The 15,493-nt window shown below is 49.7% G+C and overlaps 1 protein-coding gene across 10 annotated transcripts in view; it reads right to left on the reverse strand.

Annotated features, from left to right (window-relative positions):
* The window catches only part of PHF21A (PHD finger protein 21A), a 226,585-nt gene that overhangs the window by 5,003 nt on the left and 206,089 nt on the right, over positions 1-15,493 (reverse strand). For 7 of the 10 annotated variants that reach the window (XM_055141074.1, XM_055141073.1, XM_055141079.1 and 4 more), the window contains 5 exons: positions 14,734-14,794; positions 11,727-11,890; positions 3,685-3,840; positions 1,878-1,953; positions 1,246-1,349 (listed from right to left, as the gene is read on the reverse strand). In XM_055141074.1, the coding sequence (XP_054997049.1) occupies positions 1,246-1,349; positions 1,878-1,953; positions 3,685-3,840; positions 11,727-11,890; positions 14,734-14,794 (561 nt within the window). Of the gene's footprint in view, positions 1-1,245; positions 1,350-1,877; positions 1,954-3,684; positions 3,841-11,726; positions 11,891-11,965; positions 11,989-14,733; positions 14,795-15,493 lie in introns of all 10 variants that reach the window. The other 3 variants (XM_055141076.1, XM_055141077.1, XM_004619054.2) reach the window with 1 other exon arrangement.

Consider the following 15,493-nt stretch of genomic DNA (forward strand, 5'->3'; position numbering starts at 1 on the left):
GATTCATTCCCGGCATCTCATATGGTCCCCTGAGCACCACCAGGAGTGATTTATGAGTATGAAGCCAGGACTAACCCCTGAGCATCACTGGGTGTGACCCCAAAACCAAATGAAACAAATACCAAGCTCCCAGGGTGCCAGGATATGGCTCTGCAGACAGAGTGCGTGCTTTGCACAGCAGAAGTCCTTGGGCGCCATCCCCAGCATCACAAAAGAGACAAGACAGGACCAAGTCCCCAGAGCTTCACTGGAACTTTGGAGCGCTTCGCTGGGCTAGGCCTGAGCTTTCCAGACAGAGAATGAGCCCATGGCATTTGAGTTTCCTGGGAGGCATCACTGAGGATGGTTTTGCCAGAAATATTTTATTTTAATTTTTTATTCTGGTTTTGGGGCCACATCTGGGCGGTGCTCAGAGATGACTTCTGGGTGGTGCTTAGGGGACCACACCAGGTGCAAGGGATCAAACCACATGCAGAGTAAAAGTTTAATTCCCTATACTAATTTTGTGGCCCTTTAGCAAGATTTTAGAGCCAGGGGCCTGGGGCATCAGGGTGCTGTTTAAGAGACTTAAAGACTGTAGCCAACAGCATCCCTCTGCCTGGTCAAAGACTTGGAGTCTTTTGCCCTTGGTGTGCCATGCCTATTGGCTTCTGTTCTAGGCAGGGACAGAGATGCGAAACAAACGCGACACAGGAAATAAGGAGAGGAAGAGAAAGCAGATAAGTGGGATGCTCAATTGCCAACCAATCCAAGGCACCACCTGCAGTTCATTCCACCAAGAGAACCAACTCAGCGGAAAGAAACCCTGCTCCCCTCGGAGAGCCTTAGAATTGCTGCGGCAGATACCAGCTCGATCCCAGCAGGCCTGAGGTTAGTACGTGTCTCAAACAGCCTCTTTTCCAGGCTGGCTGGGGAAAAAGACATTTCCATGGAAAGCGCAGGAGACCATGCCCAGGGACCCACTGGCTCCAGCAACTGGAATCATATGGGGTCTTCGGGCTCTGTGTCAGGCAAGCATGCAACCCCTCCTAAACACGTCTGGACGTTCTGGAACTTCGCTAAGGTACTACATCCCAGTTGCACATCTGACCCTGAGGGTCAAGCTCTCACAGGAGACAAAGTGTCCACAGGAAGGCTGACAGCAGAACTGGGACCGAACCAGCCACCGGGAGCCACGAGTGCGGGTCTGCAGGGGAGAAGGTCTCTAGCTCCGTGTCTCTCACTGGGGCCAGGAGATTTACTTACACTTATAGAATTGCTGAGCTGTTTCACCTTCTGCTCTAGTTGTTCTCGTTCTTGTTTTAAATCTGAACTCCATTTAAGTAACTTCTGCTTCTCTTCTTCTTTTGCTAGAAGCAAAAAAGGGCAACCATTTTAGCAATGATGCTTAAAAAGAATTCTTAAAAAATTGGGGCCACCTCAGTGCTGCGTGGGGGCTACCTGGGCTCTACCCGGTGGTATTTCAGGGTTCAGACTTGTGGCTTCTTGATGCAAGGCACGGACTCGATCTCTTGGACTGGTCCCTCAACCTCAAACCACAGATTCTTTGAAAACTTTCAGAATACGTTTTTTGGCCAGTATTTTCCACACAGCACCCCAGAACTTCATAGCCAGGCATAGAATGGGCCTACCGGAACCTCATTTTTCCTCTGTCCACATCCACTAGGACGATTGTGCTAGGAAAACTCAGTGGCCCAGAGCTGGCTGAGGTCAACCAGATACCATTTCTCTTTCTCCGGAAACATGTTACACAAGCTTTTTTACTTCAAAGCTTTTCACAGTTTTTCACTTTAAATTTCCTTTTTGAAACAAACACTGCCCTCCAGTGCTTTTTTTCTTTTTTTTTTTTTAAACACACAAATGGGATAATTCTTTACCTGCTTTGTAGGCGATATAGGAATGAACGATTGCTAAAGTTCCAGGCCAGGGGATTGCTTCTTCCTTCTTCAGCATCTGCAAAGATTTTTCAGAATTTTACCTCGAGAAGGAGGCATAAGTGCTCCCTCCCAGTTAGCAAGGTGTCTCTCAGAGGCCAGACAAAAATCCAGGGAGTGTTTAGGGAGTCAGTGGGGAAAACAGCCTGGTGGACATTTTCTGGACTACAAGGTTCCTAACACCAGCATCAGAGAAAAAGATTCAAGTTGCTACGGAGCCCAAACTACTCAACTGTCAGAACCCACCAGCATGGAGCGGCTGCCAGCATCCATTTTTGAGGGCAAAGTAAGCTGGAATCAGGCCCCTGTTCCATCTTGTTTTAAATCTTGTTTTAAATCTGAACTCCATTTAAAATGGCATCCCCTGGGATGTTTAATCCAGAGCCCGTGTAGAAACTGGTAGGGTCACAAAGCAGCACCAGGTAAGAAGAGAATCATCCCTACTGCTCCCTGGGTGAATACGGAGATTCAGGGGGAAACCAGAATTCTCTCGAATCCAGATCCCAGTGAACTGAGCAGGAGGCCAAAGATCCCTGAGCTGCTGGGCTTATTTTCACATGCATTCTTTGCCCACTTCCCAACAAAACAAAACAAAACAAAAATCATGTAATACAAAAGCTATAGGACTGAGAGAGAGTACTGCGGGTGAGGCATTTGCCTTGCACGCGGCAGGCCTGGGTTCAATCCCTGGCACCTCATATGGTCCCTTGAGCACCACAGAAATAATCCCTAAGCACAGAGCCAGAAATAAGCCCTGAGTGCAGTTAGGAATAGCCCTAAATGAGAAACAACAACCAAGCCCCTTCCCCAAAATAAGCATCCCAAGACAACCAAAAACCAAACGACCAAACTCATTCAAAACAAAACAAAAAGCCATAAACCCCCACATTTATAAAGACGAATCGGTAGTTGAAAAAACAAGATCAGAAACTAAAAGGAGGGAAAATGTTGGGTCATGATGTGTTTGCCTCTGGAGTCCATAAAATACTAAACAGAGGGCTAGAGCGATGGCACAGCGGGAAGGGCGCTTGCCTTGCATGTGGCTGATCCTGGGTTCAGTTCCCAGCATCCCATATGGTCCCCTGAGCACCATCAGGAATAATTCCTGAGTGCAGAGCCAGGAGTAACCCCTGTGCATCGCCGGGTATGACCCAAAATGAAAAAAAAAGAAAAAAAGAAAAAAAATACTAAACAGTTAGATTTCTGATGCTGATAAGTTAAAAATGAAGCTGTTATTTGAGTTAAGCAATTAATCTGGCGTTTTTTACTTTAAGGACTTAGTTTCCAAACAAGAGTTTCAAAACCATAAATTGATTTGGTCCATTCTTGGAGAATGAGACCGAGTCTTAGGAACTTGTAAGGATCAAGATAGTGAGAAGATAAGCCATTTCTCCCTTTTTGGGTTTTTGATTTACATTTGGCAATGGGTGGCTGCTGGCTCTGGACTCAGAAACCCCTTCCATCAATGCTTGGGGGAGGGATGTGGTATTGGTGACTGAACTCTGGTGTCCCGTCCACTGAGCTACCAGCACTTCCGCTCTGAAGATTAGCCACTTCAAACAGAAGGAGACAGCTAGGGGGCCCCACCTATGCAGAGTCACCTGACAGACCCTCTGAGAACAACACTGAACACCTGTGCTGTGCTGTGAACAGGCAGGTGTGGCCTAGGGAAGAACTAGTAAGAGAGGGCCGAGATGCTGCCTTCATGCCCGAGCGCCCCGCACAGACCCCTCGCTGACCACCCCAGTACCTGGTCCTGACATCTAGGACATATCCACATGCCCTTGGGAATTGTTTTCAGAGGCGGGTCTAAGCAGTCCAGGTGATACACACGGGAGCACGTGTCACACATGAGCAACTGGCCACTTTTTCTGCAAACACTGCAAAAATCCTCATGGATATCACCCTAAGAAATGGAGAGGAAAGGTAAGAGAGAGAACAAAGAAAAGAGGTAAACTTTGAATAGTAACATCAAACGCTGGGTACATTGAAGTATACATGTAGGGCAAGTATCTGTGCCCCCATCCAATATGTTACAAGACTATTTTGCAAGGAAACCAGGAATTCCTCAGCGGCGCAAGCCCCCACACGCTCCACACAGCAGAAGCTCCTGAGAGGGAATTTCAGCACCTGCCTTACAGCAGGAGAGTAATAATGTGTCTGGAATACAGTGTTGCCACACTCTGCCCTGAGGCGACAGTGTTTCAGACTTTCCAGGAAAGGTCTGCAGTCCATTAAGTCAAATTATCTCTACAGGTAACAGTTCAGCATTTGTTATGTTTGGTAGTCTAACCAAGAAAGCAGAAAGTTTAGACCTAGGAGGTCCACGCATAATGATACAAACTATTCTCACCACCACCTATCATTTGGGAGGAAGGGAAATTCAGGAGGATTGGGAAAGGAAATAGACAAATGGGGTTTTACTTGAAAACCCCTTGCTCGGTCAGAAAGAAAAAAATAACAGTGCAAATTCTAATGGAAAAAGAGTTAAGTCGGGAGTGAATTAAACTCTTGTGAACTTTCCAACATGAGGATTAGAAAAAGCCCAAGCGTCAGCTGACGAGGCTCTCTTCAAATCAGGGCTTTCTTCCCCCCTATGAAGAATACTTGACCAGTCGGGAAAGGAACAGCAGCCCTACTGCACACGGCCTGTCCCCGCGTCCCATCAGCCACAGTTCTGGAACTCGGGCGCGCCCAGCGGAGCACTCTCTGACACAGTACCGTGGCTGCAAAGCCGAGCCACTTAATGCTTGGCCAGGAGTTACACAGGGGTGGGGTGGGGGTGTATTAAAAAGACTTTTTAATCAAGTCAGCCTTCACGATTCTTTGGAAAATGATGAACACACAGGAGCGGAGAGCCTAAGGCGCATGCCAGAGATTACCCCCCAGGGCAGCACTGCAGTTTGGAGGGGCCCCGGTCCACTATCCCTGTGTTGTTTCAGCTTTCTAGGCTAATCCGCCAGGAGGTGCAGTACACAAATTCTGCAGAAGAAGTGATGAAGCACAGAAGCAATGCCTGCTTGCCCCTTTCTGTGAGAACCCTTCGACAGTCTCCCGAAGGTATGTTTCTCACAGACCCACACTTCCTCTCTAGAGGGGAAGGAAACACTCTCCATAGAACAGAGCAGAATTAGACTCACGAGGGTATCATGGAACCTTAAACATCAGGGGCAGAAAGTTAGGATACATCAGAATGTGACTGTATCTGGTGGGGGCGGGGGCAGGGGAGAGGGGGAAGATGAACTCCCAAGTGGTGCTCAGAAGGCCTGGGGGCCTCACACTGTGATTCTTGGGAGACGGGTGGTCAGTACTGGGACTGACCCAGATTAGATGCGTGTAAGGCGTATGACTTAACCTACTGTGACTTCTCCGGCCTGGTGTGAATACATTTTAGCCTGAGAAGAATAAGTTTCTTCTGGGCATGAAAAAAAACCCTCTGAAAGAGACCAGAGACATGTTCAACAAGCTGGGGCACATGCTTTGCAGGCAGGAGGCCTGGGCTCCACCCGTGCACTGCAGGGTATGGGGCCAAGTCAAACCAGAACAGAAAGACATTCAGTATATGTGCAAACATATTGTACAGGAAGTCAGTCAACACTTTTGCTTCCCGGCACTGAAGAGATAAGGCACCATGCTTTGATGCTTTGGTTACTAACGACGTCTTATCTCTCTCTCTCTCTCTTGCTTTTTGGGTCACACCTGGCAATGCACAGGGGTTACTCCTGGCTCATGCACTCAGGAATCACCCCTGGTGGTGCTCAGGGGACCATATGGGATGCTGGGAATCGAACCCGGGTTGGCCGTGTGCAAGGCAAACGCCCTAACCGCTGTGCTATTGCTCTAGCCCCAGATGCCTTATTTCTCCTGACAGCAGACTCAGGGAACTTTTCTGTAGTTGGCCAGTCTCCTCGCACCTTAGCCCCTGTTGTGAGTCTGTATCTTCAGGAAGCCGAAAAAAATAATGTGTGCGTTTCAGAGACTGTTTTGGGGCTGGGTATATGGCCCAGCGGTAGAGCAAACACTCTGTGTGTGTTCAGGCACCAAGCACAACAACAAAACCAACAATCACCCACAAAAGGAATTCTCTCCCCCACCACAATCTGAAAACCAGCCTGTCTTGCATGAAGCCTAAATAAAATGACCAGTTGAACTAACGAAGGCCCCGGACATGTTAGGAGGCCTGGGCAGGGGGAAGGGCTCTGCTCACTCTCTCTGGCTCTCAAATCCGGAGAGTGACAAGGAGGGACGGGGTGGGGCATGGAAACTCAGCAATTTCTTACAGACACGAGGCTGGTGACGTCCCCACGTGACTTGACTCCCAGCACCACCCTGCTGCTCAGGGATGATGGCAGTAATTGTATTTGGGACCTGGCACAGAAAGTTCATGGCACTACCCAGCGTGCGGACTCTGTTCACCTCAGACAAAGCAACCAAGACGAGGAAAGCAGAGAAAGAAGGGAAAGGTGGAACACACATGAAGGCTAAAATTCAGTTTCTTTCATGTTCCTAAAAGAAAGAAAACTTGCTATCCTGTTTCCATAGAGCAGCAGTTCTTAGCCTTTTTGGTGTCAGGATCTCTTTCAACTTTTTTTTTCCTTTTTGGGTCATACCCAGCGAGGCACAGGGGTTACTCCTGGATCTGCACTCAGGAATTACACCTGGCGGTGCTCGGGGTGACCATAGGGGACGCTGGGAATCGAACTTGGGTCGCCCACGTGCAAGGCAAACGCCCTCCCCGCTGTGCTATCGCTCCAGCCCCTCTCTTTCAACTCTTAAAATTGTTTAAGGATCTCTTTAAGGATCTCAAAGAGCTTTCATTTATGCGAGGAAAACTTTAACTTTGAAGTTATAAGAGGGTCATGGGAAACTACATAAATAGCACACAAAAACATTTTTTTAAAAGTGAAGCAAAATAATTTTTTTTTCTTTTTGGGTCACACCCGACAATTCCAGCCCCGAAGCAAAATAAATTTTATTGAATGAAATTTACTTAGGAGTATTTGAGGGGAGAGAAAGAGAGGAAAAATGTCTTCAAGAAAAAAGACGGGCTTCTCCAAAGTGGACAAAACAGAGAGACATAGAGACAAGCAAGTGAGGTATGTGTTCAAGGGAGAACACGGGCTTGAAGAAACCCTCAAGCCCCTCCTTTTAAATTTTAGGGTCACACCCGGAGATGATCAGGGGTTACTGGGTTTGCACTGGGTTTGCACTCAGGAATTACTCCCAGTGGTGCTCATGTGACCATGTGGGACGCTGGGGATCGAAGGCAAGGCAGACATCCTGCCTGATGTACTATCGCTCTGCCCCCCTCCCAAATGTTTTTAAACTCAAGAATACAGAAGGGCACACACTCTATTAATCATCAGGATGATGACACTATCACAGATTGTGTAGTGTCTAGAAAACTCCATGGCTCACTTTGGAGAGAAAGAGAATAGCAAAGCATACTTCAGTCTTACTAGGGAAAGTTTTGCTTTTATGGGTAGCCTGAAAGAGTTGCAGAGACGTTGAGAACGACAACCACAGAAACGTATAAAATGCCAAGATACGTTTTTTTTTTGTCCCCAGAGAACTGGCTCTTTGCTTGAGAGAGAGCAGAGGAAGCCTTAGAAGATACGGCACCAGGTCAAAGGTGACACTGACCTTCACAACTATCTAAATTATTATCATAATCCAAAAGGGAAGAAGAAAGATGGCTGGTCCATAATCTTACTAGGAGTTAAGTACACATTTTTTTTTTTTTTGCCTCATCTGGTGGTGGTTAGGGATCACTCTGGGAGGGCTGAGGGGGCCACACCAGAAGCCAGGGATATAACCCGGGCTGGTCGTATGCAAGGCAAGAGTCCTACCTGCTGTACTATGGCTTTGGACTCTAAGGATACATTTTTGGGAAAACACTTTAGGCTTTTCAAGATTACCATCTGATAAATAAAAACCTTTTTTTTTTTTGTAACTGTATCAACATATCTTCCCTTCCATAAAAATGATGATAGTGGCAAGATAGTATATACAGAGGATTAGCATCCCGCTGGGTCTTGTATTAGTAATTCCTTCGAGATGCTTATTGATCCCCAGGAAACGCCCGCCTCTCAAGTGTAATTATTTAATTACTGTTGCGGGGGCTCAGGCCACCCAGGCAGCAAACAGAGAGAGCTCTGTGTGTTGGCTAGAATGCTGCCACTCTTGGGATACTGCAAAAGGAGAAGTCAATCATCTTTATTTTTTTAAAATTTTTTGTTGAAGTAAATAAATTTTATTCAGAGGTTTCTGAGGGAGGGAGGAAAGGATAAGAGAGAATAGTAAGAATACCGTACTCAAGAGAGAACTCGGGCTTCTCCAAGGGTGGAGGAAGCCCCTACACATAGACACAAAAGTATGAAAGCATGAAAGTACGCATCTCTAGAGGGGAGATGCGGGCGACACATGTGCTCAGCCACGTGGGCGCAAGCAGCACATGGGCTCAGGCAGCATATGCGCCTCAATCATCTTTAAAACACGAAAACCAAAACCCCAACTCACTCCACTAGGTTTAACTTAGCAAATTCTCAACATCGTGGTTTTAGAAAAGATTTCTTTTAGGGGCTAGAGATAGTACAGAGGGTAGGGTGCTTGCCACACTAGCGCAACTGTGCAACTGACCTGGGTTTGAGTCTTGGCACCCTTGTATGTTCCCATGAGCACTACCAGGAGTGCACCCTGAGCACGGAACCAGGAGTAAGCCCTGCGCACTGTTGGGTGTGCTCCCCCAACCCCCGCCTGATAAAGAGAGCTTTTACCTTTGCATTTTCTGAAAAGAACAGTGTTTGCACTTTAGGACAAACCTGGCAGAAGCTTTTAGTTTGTGTTTGTTCAGAGTACAAACAAACTTGGGGCTCAATCTCTCAAAACTATGAGCTGTCCAGCCCCAAATCACAAAAAAAGCAAACTATTGTTTAGGAAAGAGACTCATCCGTCAACCACACCAGTCATCTGTCCCCCAAGATGTGCGAGGGCTGGAGGAAGGCCCCTATCAGGAGGTCACAAAGCTTCAGTCAAGGAAAAGAGGGGGACAATCGCTGATACCAAGCAAACCAGGTTTTTGACAGGTGCTGACTCACAGGACAGGCAGAAAACCAAACGTCAGGTAAACTAGATGAAACCCTGGCCAGCCAAGCAGGGCTGGGTTTGTAAAACCACCAGCTACAGCCACGACCAGGAGCCTTCCAGCGACCAGGACTCTTCGATGGCCCCAGCCCTCCCAAGATGATATCTCCTGTGAGGTTTCTGGAATAGTATCTCAGGACGTGCACATGGCAGGTACAATTCTGTCCTTTGTTTTCTTTCTTTCTTTATTTTTTTTGGCTTTTTGGGTCACACCTGGCGATGCTCAGGGGTTACTCCTGGCTCTGCACTCAGGAATTATTCCTGGCGGTGCTCAGGGGACCATATGGGATGCTGGGAATCAAACCCGGGTCGGCCACGTGCAAGGCAAACGCCCTACCCGCTGTGCTATCGCTCCAGCCCCAAATTTTGCCCTCTGGAGAAGGCCAGGCCATTAGTTAGGTTCTGAGAACCTTCAAGTCCAGGTGATTTTATCCAAAGACGATCCTAAAGCTAAGCTCTGTGATCAACCAAAGAAATGGGACACATATAAAATGAAACTCTTGTTCCTTCCCCCCAGCCTGCTTCTTTGACTTCCAGTTACTAAGACCCACTAAATCCCTCTGGACTGCTCTCTTGTCCATGTGCCATTAACTACTCTCACTGGCTCTTCAGAACTTATGCAGATTTCATCCTCTTTCTCCATCTCTCTCTCATTTTGTTTTTGGGTCATACCCAGCAATGCTCAAGGCCTACTCCTGGTTCTGTGTTCAGGGGTCACTCCTGGTGCGTTTGGGGGACCATTTGGAGTGGGAGTGAACCTGGATCTGCAAAGGCCTTACCTGTGGTACTACCACTCTGCCCCCAGATGCCCTATTTCTCCATCTCTACTTTGACCTTCCTATTAGGCCCAACGCCCTAGTGGCATATATGAAGAAATCCATTTATGGACTATAATTATAAAATGCCATTTAATTAATTTTTCTCAATTCAATAACTGCGCTATAGCTATATCAGAGAATACTTGTTATGAGAAAAAAAATCATACATATATAATATGTATACACACACATATATATTTGGGGTGAAGATTCACAATATATGTAACTTCTTAACTATTCAGTGAAGAAAAAAGTCTGGGAGATGGCAGAAGTATATGTGGTAAAAATGGCAACAATTGGCTAAATCCAGTTGCTCTTTATATTGTTACTGAGACTTTTCTGTGAGTTTGACATTTCTCGAAATAAGCTGTGAAATCACATCACTCCTTTTCTCAGAACCCTCTTCTGGTCGCCCATTGTTAGTGAACACCAAAGGCCCTGCAGCCCAGCCTGGCCACCCTGCGGTCTCCTCAGCCACCTGTCCTGGGACCCCGGCATTTCTCAGGCCACGTCCCCTTTCACCTTGGCTGTGTGGTTCCCTCTGCACGAGGGCCCCTCCCTCTCTGCAGCCCACTTCCTCTAGGACTTCTGCTCATTCCTCTTCATAAGAAGGCAGCCTCCTGCCAGGGCTCCAGCAGCCCCGTGGCCTTGGCCACCTTTCTAGCCCTCACCCGCAGCTGAAGGATGACACCTCAGTTGCTCCCTCCTTGCCACTGTGGGTGTAAAGGGAGTGCCCTGAGGGCAAGGGTTGCTGGGTTCCCCTGTCCCCCGGTTGCCTGTGGTGTGCTGGCTTGGGTCAGAGTCTGTTCAGCACAGAAGGCCTCAGCAAGCGTTTGCTGACTAAATGAACCACCTGGTTAAAAACTCTCTCAAGGGGCTGGGGCAATAGCACAGTGGGTAGGGCGTTTGCCTTGCACGCGGCCGACCCGGGTTCCATTCCCAGCATCCCATAGGGTCCCCTGAGCACCACCAGGAGTAATTCCTGAGTGCATGAGCCAGGAGTAACCCCTGCGCATCGCTGGGTGTGACCCAAAAAAGAAAAAAAAAAAAAAGCAAAAAACAAAACTCTCTCAAGACCGGGCCTTGAGTGGTCTACGAGGGTGTATGCCCGAATTCAATCCCAGCACCATGAACAACCACCTACCACCAGCTCAAGGCACTTGCTTACAGTGCCTGCAGTTCCTGGCTTAGGGGTTATTAAGTATTTGCCACTTTTCCCAGGAATCTGTTTCTGATTAACTCTGCAGAATAAAGTTCCTTTCAAAAAACAAACTATTGGGGCTGGAGCGATAGCACAGCAGGTAGGGCGTTTGCCTTGCATGCAGCCGACCCGGGTTGGATTCTCAGCATCCCATATGGTCCCTTGAGCACTGCCAGGAGTAATTCCTGAGTGCAGAGCCAGGAGTAACCCCTGTGCATTGCTGGGTGTGACCCAAAAAAAGAAAAAAAAAAACAAACCAAAACCATTTTCTGTTTCTGGAGTTTGACCGGAAGTGGGAAGCAAGGATTGCTCATGGTCTGCCCTGCTCCTCTCCACTCCCCCAGCCCACGGAGGCCACCACTGCTGAACCCTCGCTCACGGCAGATTAAGTCCAGGGTCTAGCTGCCCGCCCCTGAGCTGCCTGTGTCGCACAGAACAAGAGTCTGAGGAAAGTGTGGGCCCTGGGGCCCCGCAGCCAGCTGCCTTCCATGGCACATGCTGTCCTGCAGCGGGCACGGCTGCTGGCCGAGGTTAGTCAAGGAGACGCAGCTGGTAAGGAGACAACACATGGCAACGGCTTTCCCGATTTGAGCTCTCAGAAAGCAAGCGAGCTTTTCCCACGTTACTTACGTCTGTGGAGGTGGGGCTGGGCAGGGACACAGGCTGGACAGGTGCAGGGAAAGTGAATGTGGTCTCTGTCTTTTCATTTTCAGGGGAGTCAGGATGACTGGATGGGGGGGAGGTTGGGGTAAGGGCTCCAAACCCCAGCACCGCATTGTATTTTGGAGGACGACCTATATACCAAGAGAAGGGAACAAAAGGGGAGAAGGGGGGGAGGGAAAGAAAGGGGGAAAAATGGTCTTACATACCTTTGGCCAGTGTTCCTCATTGGCTAGCATGGAAAAGGAAGTGAGGTAGCAGACAGAAGGTTAATACAACAGTCCCAGAGAGAGGAAGAGAAGCAAAGATTTCAACGTCAACAGAAACAACTGCGCGAGTCTCGGAAGTACGGAGAGGAAGAGAGCCGTGGAGGATGACAGGAGGGGCTGGGGGACGCTGAAGGGCCTCCCGGGGACAGATGCAGGTGACCTTCCTGGACCGCTACAGCCTGAAAGTTCTAACATGAGAACCAAGATGCCAGCGCTCAGGGGGAGTCGAGGCCAGGGCTAAGAACTGCCTTCCCTTTCCTGATCCTTGCTCTCCGCAGTCCTCACTCTCAGGGTATTAGTAATGAACCTCGGTTCCCACCAACGCCAATAATTAGAATTTTTGCTTTCCCTCTTTTTCTCCTCTCTGTAGTTTGATCATTTTGCTGATGGTGACAGGCAGAGGGAGGAACCAAAAAATCGAATTAATTATTCTCACCCTTCACTGGTCGAGTTAAAAAAGATGTTCGGAGCTTATGATAGGGGTTTCGGCTTGTGTGGACTCAAACACTTCCCCAGTTGACAGAGAACAGGCTGTGCCATTAGTACCAATACTTAAATAAGAGGTTTAAGTAAATGCATTTTGAATATAATCTCATGGTGACAGAGGACCTAGCAATAAGCACTAACGGGTGTGGGCAGTCCAGGTTAACCACTCTTGCAGGATGCTACGCCTAATTCAGGAGTCTGGTCTTCTAAGAGCTGGGATCACAGCTTTTTTTTTGGTTTTTGGGTCACACCCGACGATGCTCAGGGTTGACTCCTGGCTCTACACTCAGGAATCCTGGCAGTGCTCAGAGGACCCTATGGGATGCTGGGAATTGAACCCGGGTTGGCCAAGTACAAGGCAAACGCCCTACCTGCTGTACTATTGCTCCAGCCCCGGGATCACAGCTTCTAAACTGTGAGTAATCAAAAGTGAATGTCCACCGTAGCGGAGGGGGAAAAGCCAGAGACGTCTCCAAGCACTGGGGGGGAGGGGCAAGGGGGTGGGGGGGTGAGGGGTGGCATGCAGGCTTGTGGCTTTGCCAATGGTTATAATTTATATCAGGATTATGCACCAGGGTCATGATTCGGTCACACATGCCACAAGCAGTAGCTGTGTGAAACTGGCAACATCTGCAGCAGAAAGACAGATCGTACTGGTTTGTCTCTTCCAGGGAATTTCGTGCTGGAAGTGGCGGGGAGATGAATGCTCCTTGCTTACCCACAGAAGTGGCATGTTAGGCATTGTGAATGCAAGGCTTTCATCCTCTGACCTTGGCAAGAGATGCCAAGGTCTTTCTGGCTCATTTAACCTCATCCTCCTAGCAGACAGGGCCCACCAGCCGGCCAATTAACTAACGCTTGCTTCTGGCTGGGGGGGTGGGGTGTGGGGCTCCTTTCTGAGAACGGGTGTCAGAGGTCTCTCAACATTTCCTCAAACAAGACAAAAATCACGAAAAATGGCTTGTGACCCTGATGACTGGCCCAAGAAGAACTCGGGAGCAATGACTTCGGGGTTCCCCGATGAGGGTGTTTTGACTTCGGGCAGGACAGGGCTGGAGAGAGGCTGGACTGGGTCATTTTGCGGAGGGGCGCTATCTCTTCTGCGGCGGGGAGGTGTGGGGGCGGGGAGGGCGGCATCTGCAGCCTCGCCCGAGGCAGAGAGGAGGTCGGGATGACCTCGGAAGCCTCCGAGAGCTCTGACATTGTGTGTACACACGCAAAAATTAGTATGCCGCGCCACTCGCTCCGCAACCTTTCTAGCCTGGAACTATAATTCAGGGACACATTATCATGTGCAGAAGGGGACCTTGGGATGTATTACTGACATCAAAGAACCATTTCGGAACCTTGTTTATGAGCTCAAACTCGGAGCTATTAAGACCTATTTAGCCCTGCACGGGAAGAGCAGCCGCAGTGGCTCCCCGCCCTCCCCCCCCACTGGCCCGCCGAGCGTGCGCCCGGCTGCAGCGCCCGAGGGCTGCCGTCTGAAGGGGCCTCAGGAGCAACGCTCGCCCCGGGGGAGCCTGTCTGGACAGTGACCTTTTCTCACTGAGTCGGAGGTGCTCACTTTTCATGGGGGTGAGGGGTGCTCAGCTCTGTGGGGGGCCTGCTCCCTCTCCTGCCTGAAAAGTCACCAGCTCCCAGAAACTCCCCACACACGCTCTGGGCTTGCTGCAGCACGGAGGCTTCGCCGGGGCTTGGCGGCGCTCCGACCCGCTCAACACTGCCATTGACCCAGTGTTCTTTCGGGTCACAGCGCTCTTCAAGGACAGGTGGCTGGGCCTGGGACAGAGACGCTGCACCAAGTCAATCCCCTGAGTCAGCTCTGTCAGAGCGCTCGCCAAGGCAGCTTCTGAGTCATTGCCGTGAACTCGACTAAGGAATTTCACCCTCTCTCCTCAGAGAGCCACAGACCATCTACTTTTTTTTTTTTTTTTTTGCTTTTTGGGTCACACCCAGCGATGCACAGGGGTTACTCCTGGCTTTGCACTCAGGAATTACTCCTGGCAGTGCTCGAGGGACCCTATAGATGCTGGGAATCGAACTCGGGTTGGCCGTGTGCAAGGAGAACGCCCTACCCGCTGTGCTATTGCTCCAGCCCCAGACCGTCTACTTTCAAGGGACACAGGGAGTCAGGATCTAGGACAATGGCAGGAGGTGGGTGAGAAACACAACACAGAAAGCAGAGCAAGAGCAAGGGAGGGCTCCGAGGAGGCACTCACCTCTCTTCCGGGTCCCGGGGTGCATGGTGCTGTTTAGGTATGTGACCGCACTCTTCTTGCGCTTGGAGGGGGGAAGAGGGAGAGGTGACCGACTGCAGACACGCTTACTGTCGACCCGCGCTCGCCAGGCCTAACGCCATGCCGACTCGTTAGTGCTAGTCTCTCAAGCCATCTTTTTCCTTTTTGGGTCACACCTGGTGATGCTCAGGGGTCACTCCGGGCTCTGCACTCAGGAATTACCCCTGGCAGTGCTCAGGGGACCCTCTGGGATGCTGGGAACGGAACCTGGGTCAGCCGCATGCAAGGCGAACGCCCTACTGGCTGTACTATGGCTCCAGCCCCTCCCAAGCCTTCTTGACAATGGCTTTTGTTACTGGTCCCCAGCAATGAGAGAGTAGCCTGGCATTTGTATGCTGAAGCCACGATGAGTTCCAATAAACTTAGGGTGCTGGGGTAGGCTGAAGCCAGTGGTGCTCAGCTCTGGGCCTGGGATAACTCCTGGCAGGGCTGGGTCACACGACTGTGCTTACTGGACTGGGGCAGAGAGCATGCAGGGCAAGCACCTGAAGGCAAGACTATCTCTCTGGCCCTGAGTGATTTTTTTTTTTCTTTTTGGGTCACACCCGGCGATGCACATTCCTGGCTCATGCACTCAGGAATCACCCCTGGCGGTGCTCAGGGGACCCTATGGGATGCTGAGAATTGAACCCGGGTCAGTCGCATGCAAGGCAAACGCTCTTACGCACTGTGCTATTGCTCC

This window comes from Sorex araneus, chromosome 6 (genome assembly GCF_027595985.1).
Source record: "Sorex araneus isolate mSorAra2 chromosome 6, mSorAra2.pri, whole genome shotgun sequence".
Taxonomy (NCBI): Eukaryota; Metazoa; Chordata; class Mammalia; order Eulipotyphla; family Soricidae; genus Sorex; species Sorex araneus.